The sequence below is a fragment of the Hipposideros armiger genome, unplaced genomic scaffold (genome assembly GCF_001890085.2).
Source record: "Hipposideros armiger isolate ML-2016 unplaced genomic scaffold, ASM189008v1 scaffold_861, whole genome shotgun sequence".
NCBI classification, from domain to species: domain Eukaryota; kingdom Metazoa; phylum Chordata; class Mammalia; order Chiroptera; family Hipposideridae; genus Hipposideros; species Hipposideros armiger.
In genome coordinates this window covers 146,032-159,164 of record NW_017732211.1, presented here as the reverse complement: position 1 = coordinate 159,164, position 13,133 = coordinate 146,032, and the positions used below count along the sequence as shown (strand labels likewise).

Here is a 13,133-nt window from a genome sequence, read left to right as displayed (position 1 = left end):
GCTCATGTGGGTAAATCATTTCCAGTGACCAACCTTGTCTCCTAAAAGTACCTGGTCCCCATTTCCCAGGAAATGCCTGCGGCCGTAATTGGTGGAGGGGTGGCTGCTTCTGTTAGTATTCTGTATTCTGATGAAAGGGATTAGTCACTTATGCAAAAATAATATTCTGACTTTCAAATTATATCTCTTAAGAATACTGAATACTTGTGTTGGGCTACTTACGTATTATAGTGTTTCACTCTTTATAAAGCACTTTATATATTAGGTTGATCCATACACAACTGCTAGTATTCAACTGTTTGGGGGCAATTTCATAGGGTTCAACCTAATACATTTTCTCATTTATTCCTTCCTACAATCCCAGATAGGTATTTTTAGCTCCATTTTACAGCACAGAGTACTAAATCTCGGAGAGGTGAAATGACCTGTGATTAAGGTTACAATAGATAGGAAATAGCAGTGTTCAGACTTGAACCCAACCCCTGTGCTCTTGATTCTCAAGGTAGGATGATTCAGCCCAGAATACCCATAAAGCAAAAATGTGAGGAGAGGCAAGACTGTGAGACCATTCTCCGAGCTTACTCTCAGAAACTCCCATGTTGGTTGTACTCATCACCTTTTCTTAGTGGAGATTAGTGAAGGCCTGGTAACTGGAATAGCAGGCACTGGAAGCGATGATGTGACAAATTTTAGTTTTCTGACTTTTGGGAGCAAGTGGTACAGCAAAGACAACATCAGAACATGTTAATCCACCCATCCACCCATTCATCCATCCATCATCTATCCATCCATCTTCCATCCACCCACCCACGCATCTACCCATCCACACATCCATCCATCCATCATCCACCCATCCACCCACCCATCCATCCATCCACCCCCCATCCTTCCATCCATCCATCCATCCACACATCCATCCATCCATCATCCACCCATCCACCCCCCCACCCCCCCATCCATCCACCCATCCATCCATCCATCCATCCATCCATCCATCCATCCATCCATCCACACATCCATCCATCCATGCAACAGAACACTACTGGGTAGCTGCCACAAAATGTGCCAAGCTCTGCAGTAGGTACTGAGCTACCAACATTCAAGGAAGAGTCTTAATTAGCAGGGCTTCCACCCTTTGGCCAGCTGGGGAATGGGGCTGGGGTGGTAGAAGCTGGGGTGAGATGTCTGTGTACATATGGGATTTTGATTTGCTGTGAAGGTGCTCTATATTGCTGGTCCTTTTCCTCTGGCCCAGGTCCGACTTGTTGGGAGGCTCCAGCTTATGTGACCAGACAGAAAGCACCTGGGTTTTGCATGGTGCTTCAGGAGTCTGATACCTCTGAGCATTTTGAAGCCACAGGGCTAGAGGATGCAGCAATTAAGAGTCAAAGAAGAGTGCGACGGGAAAGTGGGAGGTGAAGCTAGTGAGGAAAAGCTCCCTCCCAGGCTGCCAGAGGAAGAAATTCCTTTCTCCTGCAGCTGAGTCCACTCTGAGCCTTTGGCCCAGCCCACTGCCGTGGGCTTGGTACTTGCAGCTGGCCAGTAGGGAGAAGGGTAGGCTGGAGTAAGGCTGGCTTGGAAATCAGTCTGGCAGCGGGCATGGGGCTACCGCATTTGCCCAGGGACAGCACACTGCCCTGCCGGGGGTCATCACATTTCTCAGCTCCCTGCCTGCCTGGGGGTGAGCTGTCAAGGTTGCCTTGGAGTCCAAATGCTTCCCAAACCTGGCCTGGCTTCCCTGTGTCCAGTGCTCTCCAGCCACCTGCCTCCTGCTGCACTGCCACATCCAGGCGCCAGCCACCAACCTCAAGCCCCAATGCAAATCCCCTCGCAATTGTGCCCGAGCTCACCATTGCAGGCTCCAGGCTGTGCTGCCATGGCTGTCACCACTGCCGCCAGGGACCACAGCTGCTCTGAGGCTACTGGGTTAAGAACTCACAGTTGAGTAAGCCACGATGCGGGTTCCTCCTACCACACCCTCCCCAGGGCTTTCCCCAGAACCCATTGCCACACTCTGTTTTTGAAAAAAAGGAAACGGGGCATCGAGGCTTGAGCACAATAAGAGGTACAATGAGAGGAAAGGGAACCTGTGGCAGCCCTAGATAATCACCTCCTTAACACTCGGGGCTCTTTTCTTATCTCTGTGGCCAGCGGAGCTAGAGCCCAGAGGGGTACGCTACCCCTTGGTAGGGTCCTCCCAAGGTTTCGAAAGGCCCCAGGAGCTGCCCCGATTGTTGAAGTTGAGGTTTTTGTTCTCAGCTTCTGCCCTTCTAATCCATTTCTACCCACCACAGAGACACACAGCTCTGCTGCCCTGTTGGACCTCTGCCTACTAGACCTCCACTGCCCAGCACAGTAGCCGCCAGCCACATGTGCTGTCAGTGTCTCATGTACTCCCAATTTTTTTTTATTGTTAGTTTCAGGTGTACAGAACAATGCAATAGTTACCCTTTTCACCCTCACAAAGTAACAACCCCCCTCCCCCCATCCACTGCCCTCCCACCCCCGAAATCATGCTTATCTATTACAATTCCATTGAATCCGTTCCCGCACTCTACTCCGTGTCCCGAGGTTATATGTATATATAATTATAGTTGACATACAGTATTATTCAACATCAGTTTCAGAAATACAATGCGGTGGTCAGGCCTCTACATCAACTATGAAGTGGACTCCCCAAAAGGGCATTGGTCCATCTGGCCCCCTAAGAAATGCTTACAACGTTATTGATTGTATTCCTCGGACTATCTTTTTCTATCCCTGAGGCCATATTGCAATTACCAATTTGTATTGTCTCATCCCTTCCCCTCTCCTTCATCCCCATGTACTCCCAATTTTAAAGACTTCATATGAAAGAAAAATGTAAAACGTCTCATTAATCATTTGTATGTTGATTTTATGTTGAAGTGTTTTGATATATTGAATTAAATCAAATATTAAAATTAAGTTCATCTTTTTTTCTTAGGTTTAAATGTGGTTACTGGACATGGGGGATACTGGTGTAGAAATTGGTGACTCGGTGAATGAAATAGAACAGCCCCAAACAAACTCATGGGCATTTAGAGTATAATAATGGTGGCATTTGAAATGAGTAGGGAGAAATGTGGCTACTACTAGAATATTCAAAGTCCCATAGGTGCCTCGCATAGGTGGGTCACATTCTAGTTCTACTAGACAGGGCTGCTCTGGACTTTCAATTTTATTTACATGTCCATCAACAGGGATTGGTTGCACACACCACAGGGCATCCATACGATGGGATCCCATGCAGCCATTCAGAAGAATGAAGTAGATTTCTATGAGCAGAAGTGGGAAAACTTTAGAGAGTTATTGTTGAGTTTAAGGGAAAAATTGACGAGGAATGGGCCAGCATGCATAGGACGGTCTCATTTGTGCATACAGAAAGCACACGTATGTTTATATATGCATGGAAAAGTGAGCAAGGACACACAAGTAAGTGTTATCGTAGATGGCCTATTGGGTGTGAGGGGGCCTCTGAGAGGGAGGTGAAGGACTTTCCAATTTAAACCCTTCTGTACTATTGAAAGTTTTAACAAAAAATGTGGTATTTTTACAATAGTAAAACTATCACATACATTTATATTTTACATATTGGAATACAATTTATTATAATAGTTTCTATACTAGTATAAAGAATTAATATTTTTTGATACAAATCGGTTTCTATTATTGTTTTCATAGCTTTATTTCTACTTGTAAACACCCCTCTCACCTTCCTCTTTCTTATTCCTCCACTTATGTCCACTTGTTTCTTTACCTTTGCTTTCCTCTCACCTTCAAACCCACAAGGATCTGTAAATGGGGAGCCATTGCACCTGTGTTGGCTCCTTGCTCAGCTTGAACCTGAGGCTGTGGCATCTCCTGCTACCTCCGTCTTCCCATAGAATAGGAAGGCACCATGCTGGATTAATGCTCAACTACAGAGACCATTATCTAAGGTGGCCATGTCAGCCCTATCCACTGTGGAGAGAAAAGCCCACCCAGTGGAAATACACCCTACCACTCCTCCCTTGCGATTTTGCTACATTCACGTCAAGAGAAGGCAGCTTACAGAGAAACATAACAACCTAGGACAATGTATGCGTGATGTTTTTCTTTTTCTTTCCTAGTTCAGGAGTGGAGGCAGGGTAAAAGCAATGGGCTTTTCAGAGAAGGCTTGGTCCAAGTTGGGGAAACCAATTTAAATGTGCCATCTGCAGTTAAAAATAACCAAGAGGGTCAAGTGTTTTGGAAAGACAAGTATAGAAATTGGAGAAAGGAAAAAAGCTCTCCAGCTTCTGGGAAACAGGTATAACAAAAGATTTGTTTGCTCCAGGAGAGATGGGAACCTCAGTCCTTAGAGTTGAATTGAGAGAGGAAAAATCACAAGCGTCTCAGCCAATTGTCAAGCAGATAATAGCTTCTGAAGGGTAGGCCTGCAAGCATTGGGAGATGAAAGCCCTGCTGAAGTGTGTGGGGGACAAGTGGTGTGGGAAAATGCCAAATTTTCTTTCAACAATCATTTTCAATGCAAATGAAATAAATTGCTTCAATAAAGAAAGGCCTTGAATGTCTATTGGAAGCTTTTTGTTTTTCATGGAGAGATCTGTCCCGCCCCCCTCCACAAAGTTAAGGATCTGGCAGTGCAGTAGCTAAAGCACTGGACTGGGAGTTGGGATACAGATCTAGTCCTGAAACACGACAATAAATAATTAGTGTGACATTCCTTTGAAAACTACAGTGTGGTTAACTATTGTTATGGAACTCAACCCTGTCTTTGGCCCTTCCTGTTTCCACTCCCCTTTCAGGCCCTCTTCTTTTCCAGAATCTCAGCACAAAAAACACTGAGCCAGAAGTTTGAAAGGAGTCCAATGTAAAAAACGTATACTGGTCCCTGAGGAGACCACCCAGACTGAAGAATTTTTTCAGCATCCTCAGTTCATGGAAACTAAGCCACACTGCCATCTATTTGGCTTTATTATTTATGCAAAAGCCAAATTTTAAATGCTAGATGCTTATTTAAGAGCAAGTCCAGCAAACGGATTTCCAGAGTTAAGGACCGGAAATGCACTGCTGCACAGGAAGGGGAAGAGGAGAAATGCGGCATCCACACGGAAACGCTCAGCAGCCCGGGACTGGCTTTGTGACCCCCGGCCTGGGAACACAGGTACCTCTTCCTCACTCCCAAATGGCAGTCCATCAAGTTCCATTGCCTCTACCTCCAAAATAGATCCAGATTCTGAGCATTTCTCACTGGCACTGCTGCTGACAGAAGCCTGCTAATGGCTTCCAGTCCCCTCTCATGCCCTCTCACTCTATACAGAAGCCAGAGTCAGCTTTTAAAAAGAACATTTCTACCCTGTCTCTCCCCTGCATGGGCCTTGCATGGGTGAGTCTTTGACCAACGTCTGCCGACCCCCTTACCCCCAGCCCGGGCTGAAAGCTCCACGCTAGCAGGGACCTTGTCTGTTTCGCTCACCTCTGTATTCTCAGGCCTGACTTCATGCCTGGCGTGTAGTGGACACTTGTTTGTTGAATGAAGGAATGAATTCTAACAACTAATATTTACCTTGAAAGGTAAACATGTCGTTTGATGCTCAGGATATCCCCGTGTTACAGGTGGTATTGAACTCATTGTACAGGCGAGGAAATGGAGGGTCTGAGCATCGCCCAAGTTGGCAGAGTTCATGCAGAGTGCATTGAAACTCTCGTCTAAGGGTCAAAGCCTATGTCTCTGTGGCACGCCCCACTGTCATTCAGGGGGACTTTGCTCGGGCCTTTGGGGCCAAAGGCGCAGGCCACGCGGAAGTGCCGCACTCAGCAGTAAGAGCAGCCTTCCCTGGGTGACCTAGCAAGCTACTAGAGTACAGTGACCTTCTTTTCTGAGCCTCAAACCAGGATTCTTGGACTGAGAAATAGAACCAAGTACTTGAAACTGGGACTTTTCTGGAAAATCCAGGGCACAGAATTGCTGTACTCATTACACATGGCAGCTACACAATGGGCACTTCTCAGCTAACTGATCCAGCCATTCAGTCCATCACATCTCAGGAAGCTTCCTTAAAAACCAGCCTGTTTTCTAGGCCTCACGTTTCTATACACCAAAACCTTCGCACTCACTCTTTGCTTGTTTAATTACTTCCCTACACTGTCTTGTCTTTTCGGTTAGCCACTTTCTCCTTGGTCTGCCTCAAAGAATTTCTAGGTCCTGCCTGCTTGGGGACCATGGCAACCGGGCCAGGCACTGGGGACAACAGCCCTTCCTACCACTCTTAGTTTCGGTTTTAGCCCAAGTGCTGCAGATCAGGCCTGATGGCCCCCATTGTGTCGCTGATCAGGGCAATGCTGCTGGCAGGAGACACCAAGGCAAAATTTCAGTTCCAGAAAGAGGTTTGCAAGTCTGTTGTTTCACCACACCCGTGTGTCGATGGCACGCTCAGGGCTCCAGCATCTGATATTTGCCCCAAGCACTCGTCACACTCAGTTCAAGTATACCCAGAACCCCCAGGTGGGAAGGCAGGCTCCAGCATTAGGGTGACAATAGCAAAAATTTGGAGGTCATCTTCTTTGGCCTGGAATCCAAGAATCATAATGTTACCCAAGGATTTATACTGGAGTCTTGGGGAGAAGGGGCTCTCAGTGAACTGCAACATGAGGTCTCTCTGATGTTCTGGGTGCAACTAAACAACAGGGTCGCGGCCTCAGAGGGGCTGAGAACCCATCTGAGCCTCAGTTTCCTTTTTAGATGATGAACTGTTTCAAGCATACAGAAACACTCTCAATCTCCATGCATGGACAGCGGGGCAGATGAATAACCCGTCACCCACCCTAGCATATACCTTGGACTTCAGAATGAAGCGGTATTAAGCAGGCCCTTTGTTACCTATTGCCTTTACTCCTGGACTGAAGACATAACTCACAGCACAGGGCCAGCTACCAGGAAGTGGCTTGTAACTGCATGTGCCTTTGAGCAGTCTGTGTAGCCGAGTATCCCCAACAACACTGCAAGGCAGCTATTCTAAGGCCCACCTTATTGGTGAGGGCAAGGAGAGGTCAAGGAGCCTGCCCAAAGCTGCAGAGCTGCTGATAGTCCGGATTGGAACTCAGACCTGTCTGGTGAGAAAGCCTGCATTCTTCTCCATAGAACATTTGGAGATAGAAGTATATCAGAAAGCCAGGGCATTCATTTGCTAAGTCTGGCCTTAAGCTGAATGTATTAGACAGGAGTCCTACAATACTCTATGCACCCGCCTCACCCATAAACCCATTCTGAACAAAGTGGACAGAAGTGACTCCTTGAGTCTGGATTACTATTTACTCATTTGACAAATATTTTGCTGAGTGGCTACTCTGTGCCCGGCACTGTTCTTCTGTTCAATACTGAATGGACTAGGGAGCTTATGCCTGAGTTAAGGAGTCATCTTCTAGCTGGGTCTCCAGGGTACCTAGTGGCCTCTGAGTGTGCTGAAAGGAGGACCCAGGCTAGTAGAGTGACCAACTGAGCCAAGGAGAGTCCTTGGCTGGCGAAGTCAATGTGACATAGATGTATGGAGGCGCCCATGCAGTGGGTGGCCCAGAAGCCAGGAGACGCCCAAGGTCACAGCAGTAAGCAAAGCAAGGCTGTGGGGGCAGCTGGAGAGGCCATGACAGAGAGGCCTCTGGGAGATCAGCATCTACCAGACATGGCTTCCTCTCCATCAGTGACACAGAAATCCTGACGCTGATGCCCCGTCACCTAAGGAAACTGAAGCACACCTTGTTCTTGCCACGTGGGGCCAGCTAACTTGCAGTCTCTGGGAACCCAGACCTCACAAGTGCTGTGCTTCACAAAGCCCAAGCTAGCACCTGGGAAAGTAGGTCCTGCATTGTGTATGCTGTCCTCTTGGTGTGTGTGTGACTGTGCGCACAGAAGCAGGTCCGGAGAGGTTCTGTGTGAAACTGGAAGATCGCGCCGAGAACCAAAAGAATCATTTTGGGCAGGCAGGGACCCACACCACGTGGATACGTGGATCGTGGGCAATTCCTGGGTGCCACTACATATCTAAGGTCTTGGGGACACAGTGTCTGGTTTCATCCACCGCTGGCTCCCAGCCATCACCTGAGGTTTCATCCTGTTCCCCAGCACAGATGAAAAGTTGTATTACGTGCCGTGATGGGGAGAGAGCATACCGAGGAACAGGCACTCTCATGCATGGTTGCTGAGACAACTTCTTTAGAGGGCAAGTTGGCATTATGTGTCAAAAATTTAAATGCACATTCCTTTTTACTCAATAATGCCACTTCTAGGAATTTCTACTAGAGATGAAGTGTATATGAAGCAGCATGAACAAAGATATACGTTGTAGTACTATGTGTAATGGCACAGCACTGGCAATCATCCCTTCAACAGAAGCTTGGTTAGGTGAATTGTGGTTTGGCCACACGATGGAATACTCTGCAGCCGTTAAGAAGGATCATGTAGGTAAAACACATACTCATATGGAATGTTCTTTCCCTCCCTCCCTCTCTCTACACACACACACACACACACACACACACACACACACACACACTCTCCTACACTCTGATAATATGCACACATCATACCTGGAAAGACACACAAGAAACTGGCTTGTGTGGTTGCCTCTTGAAAGGGGGGCTGTTAAAGTGGCGGTGGGGCTGGGCTAAGCAGGAAGATTACTCTTTTCAGTAACTACTGTTTTATACTGTTGATTTTTTTTGCCACGTTGCATATATTACTTTAAAGACAGAAAAGCAAAAAAAGAAAAAGCAAAATTAATTGCAGAAATCTTCACTGGGGATTGGTGAAATAAATTATGGTATATTCTTACTGAAGAACGCTATACAGCCATTCAAAGTGCATAACAGAATCCCATTTATGTAAAAAGATATAGACACACACGTAAACATAGTCATAGGAAAAGAGCTGGAGCGAGTGATGGCCTTTGAAAGAGACTGGAACTTGCTGGGAGGGCTGTGGAAGCAGGAGGGTGAGTTAAAAATGAGCTTCCAGGGCCGGCCGAGTGGCGCGATGGTTAAGAACTCGCTTGAGATGCCAGAGGGCCCCGGTTCGGATCCCACATATGAGGGCCAGTGACACTGCCCTCCACAGCTAAGATGCTGAACAACAGCTCGACCTGGAGCTGGGCTGCCCTGAGTCGCCGGCGACGGCGTGGGCTGCAGTCCCTGCGGCAGTGGATTGCCATGGGCTACCATGTGTGGCCAGCAGCCAGCGTGAGCGGCCAGCAGCCAGCGTGAGCGGCCAGCAGCCGCAGTGAGCGGCCGTCCAGAAGCCGGCGACTGATCTGCCTCGCCAGAGAAGAGCGCAATGATGGTGCCAACTTGGGCCAGTGAAGCAACATCCTCCACAACTAGATTGAAGAACAAAAAAAACGACAGCAACTTGTCTGTTCCCCTTCCCCCAATTCCCCAGCACTGTTCCCATCCCCCCAATTCCCCAATAAAAATCTTAAAAAAAAAAATGAGCTTCCATTTTTTACTCCAAATATATTTGTTGATTTTTTTTGTTTAATGAGTCTGTATTTTATTTTGTAATAACAACACATAAACAGAAAATAAATTATGAGTAGAACAAGAAGTCCAGTCTTAGAAGAATCTACACTCTAAAGTTTGCTTTCCTATCACACGCTTCTGTTCAAGAGCCGCCATGACTTCTCCCCGCAGGAAGGGTCCAGCCTGGCCCCGGAGGCCTCGCCTCACCATTTCTCCCATTGCCTCTTCCCCTATTCAATTTGCTTCCCTCATACTCCCCATCTAGATATGCCACCTTCCCCCCAGCCCTGATTGAAATTCTGCTCATGCTTCACGACCCACCTCAGCCCCTTCGCTTGTACCGCAAGAACTCATTTGGAGCTTGGCCACCTCGCATTGTTATTCAGTCTTTACGGAATCATTGAACTAACATATGGATATCATCTCCTTGTTCACAAGCACTTACACAGCTCTCTTCATTGGAACCTCCCATCTAGTTTATGAAATAGTCAAGGTAGATATCCTCATTATCATTTTCATTGCATTGATGAGGAAACTGAGGGGTAGGGACGCTTCTTGTTCAAGGTACCATAAGTAGAAATGGGCCAACAAGGACCTAGGTCTGCCTGACTCACCTAGAACACTTGCTTTTATTTCCCAAGCCAGAATGTAAGGAGGACAGGGAGTCCATTTTCAACGTTTCTGTGCATACTTAAAAGACAAAGGGAAAGTATTCTGACGAGAACCTTGCCAACCAAGACGGGACACTCAGTCAAGCACAGTGCATGAGGTGGGGACCTGCCAAGCGCATGCTGGAGGGATACCAAGGCCAGAGTAGCTGTCCTCAAGGAACGATTAGAACCCAATCAAGTATGAAACAACAGGTGAGCTGGGACACATAGGAACTTTTTTCTTTAAATAGCATATCAAACCTGCAGCTTTGGGCAAGTACACACTTTTAAAAGGGAGTAGATTTTTTGAAAATTAGAAAATAGTGCAGATTTGCCATTTTAATCATTTTAAGGGTACAAATCAATGGCATAAATTATATTCCCAACATTGTACCACTATCTCCACTACTCAACCATCTCCACTATCCATTTCCAAAAAGCACCATCACTCCAAACGGAAACTTAGGGAGTAATTTCCTATGCCCCTTCCTCCCAGCCCCTGAAAATGTCCAGTCTACTTTGTGTCCCTATGAATTTGCCTACTCTAGATTTTTCATATAAATGGAATCATGCGGTATTTGTTCTTTCGTGCCTGGTTTCTTTCACTGAACATGTTTTCAAGGTTCATCCATGTTGTAACATGGATTAGAACTTCGCTCCCTTTAGAGCTTAATAATATTCCATTGTACGGATATGCTGTGTTTTATGTGTCTATTCATCTGTTGATGGACACTTGGGTTATCTTCCCCTTTTGGCTCTTGTGACTAATGTGATGAACACAGGTGTACAAGTATTGGTCGAGTCCTTGTTTTCAATTCTTTTGGGTAGATACCCAAAAGTGGGATTGCTGGGTCATATGAAAATTCTGTTTCACGTTTTGAGGAACTGTCAGACTCCCATCTCTTTTTTAAAACCAGCTTTACCACAGTGTTGTTTCCCTCATCAATGAGTTCAATAAATCTTTGATATGTGATCAGTATATATTTCAATGAGTCATGTTTTTAACTCTTTGAAAACTACACTTTGATAACGGTGGGTTATTTAGTCTGCTAATATGTAAAGCATGAAGTTGATCCCTACTCCCCACTTGGGCTCCCTACAAGGAAGTCAAGGAAATGCGTAGAATTGAGGGCTCTCTTGCTTAACCCATGAGACCAGCATGGCATTGGGGTAGTTATAAAGACAGAGAATATTTTAATCCTGGTCCTGTGATAGTAATGGCACAGAAATCACGCAGGACGAGGCACGGACACAGGGCGTGTGCATCTTTATGTTCGCTGGGAACATATGGAGACTTTTCTCCTCTGGAACTGAGAGCAATTAGTGGTTCTTGACAGTGTGATAGCGTCTGCTGGGAAAACTCTAGACAAAAGCTCCACTCTAGGTGAACTCTGAGACCAGGCAACCTGCAGTGGAACCCGTTGGGAGAAATGCTAGAATTCTTTCTGTACAGCCTCAGAATTTGCCTTCATTCATTGGCACTTGACAGGAAACTTTCTGGGCAGGGAATGAAGAAAACAAAGAGACTTAGCCTGGAGTTTGAGGAGGAGGGTGGGCACAAAGGTGGGCAGAGGGTACAGCCTAGGGGTGGTAGAGAGGGAACAAGACAGATTTTTAGTTGCCTCTAAGTGGCATTTTATTCAGACTATACGACCCCTGCCCCCAAATCTCCTAGAGTATTCATTGAGTATAAAAGAAGTATTCTTGGTCTCATACATTTTTTATGTCTCAAACCATGAAAGTTTTGCCTTTGAAGTAAGGCTGAAATGGTAAAACAAAAACATGTTTCCCCCCTCACAGCTCAAAAGGAACTAACAGGATTTTGATCACAATTTTCTCACTTTTGAGACAAGCTCTGAAAGAACAGATGAGTGTAATGGAAGAATTTCACAGGTGGTTAAGAATGTGTAGGAAAAAAACAGAATAAAGAAGAATGTCACTGTTATAAATATGATCAGAATATATCTATTTCTGAAAGAAAACCAGGCAGGTTAAGAAACTAAAGGTAAAAACCTACTTGCTTATTCAACCCTTATTTTTCTCCCTCACAGGGCTGCGACAGGATGACACACATGTAAGAAGTGCTTTGCAAACTGCAAAGGACTGCCCATAGCTTTGACAGGGGCTGGGTGATGTAGAGAGAGGGCAGGGAGTATGAGATCTGATGGTGCCACCAACTCTTGACAGCCACACCCTGCCCTCCAAACTGCTATTTTCTTGTCCCTGCCTCTCCAACACTAAAGCCCCAGGGTGTCTGACCAGGCCCCTGTGGTAGACACTTCATCTTTTCCTTGATATAAACTTTTTTGCCTAAATAAATTTATCTTAAAATACATTATATATGGTAACAAAAAAACAAACCAAAACAAAACAAAAGAAGTATCATTTGCCAGAAATAGAAAGTAACTGTAAAAAAAAATAGAATGGAAAGAGAGTAATTGAGTTCTCTGTGGATATCGTTGTCTGTCTGTCAGTGTCTTTGAGCCTGAGGCCTGCTCTAACTCTGTTCCAAAAGATTAGCAAGCATTACAGAGGTTGAAGAATAGCACCATGCTGAGACTTTCTCCTTGATACAATCTGGAAAGCTGGAAGGAGAAGGAAGCGAGAACCATTTTCTCACCATGTAATTCAATGTTCTTTAAAGCTGCACCATGTACCATTAAGATCACCTTGGAGTTCCTCTCCTTGCTATCCCGCTGACTGTGAAAGCACTTGGTAAACAATAAAGTGCCCTACAAACGTGGTGCTCATTACCACTCTGTCGCTTTGTCCATTGGCTCAGGGGCAGTCACTTCCATGTAATGGCCCCTTCGTTGGCTCAGCGAAGTTTCTAAACCAGTGCCTGTGGCGACCGTCATGCCCCACATTGTGGTGGAGAAAGCAGCTAGGGTAGGTTGGGGAGGGGGGCGGCAACCTGGGAATCCCAGGCTCCTAGAACTGGGAGGGCCCTTACAGAGTATCTTATCTTCC

The 13,133-nt window shown here is 46.1% G+C and overlaps 1 protein-coding gene across 4 annotated transcripts in view; it reads right to left on the bottom strand.

Annotated features, from left to right (window-relative positions):
* The window catches only part of NHSL2 (NHS like 2), a 195,328-nt gene that overhangs the window by 43,871 nt on the left and 138,324 nt on the right, over nt 1-13,133 (bottom strand). The window contains exon 1 of one of the 4 annotated variants that reach the window (XM_019629576.1): nt 1,851-1,889. The exons of the other annotated variants lie outside the window; for them this stretch is intronic. Within the exon in view, the coding sequence (XP_019485121.1) occupies nt 1,851-1,878 (28 nt within the window). The 5' untranslated portion in view covers nt 1,879-1,889. Of the gene's footprint in view, nt 1-1,850; nt 1,890-13,133 lie in introns of those variants that run through there. 4 annotated transcript variants of the gene reach the window in all.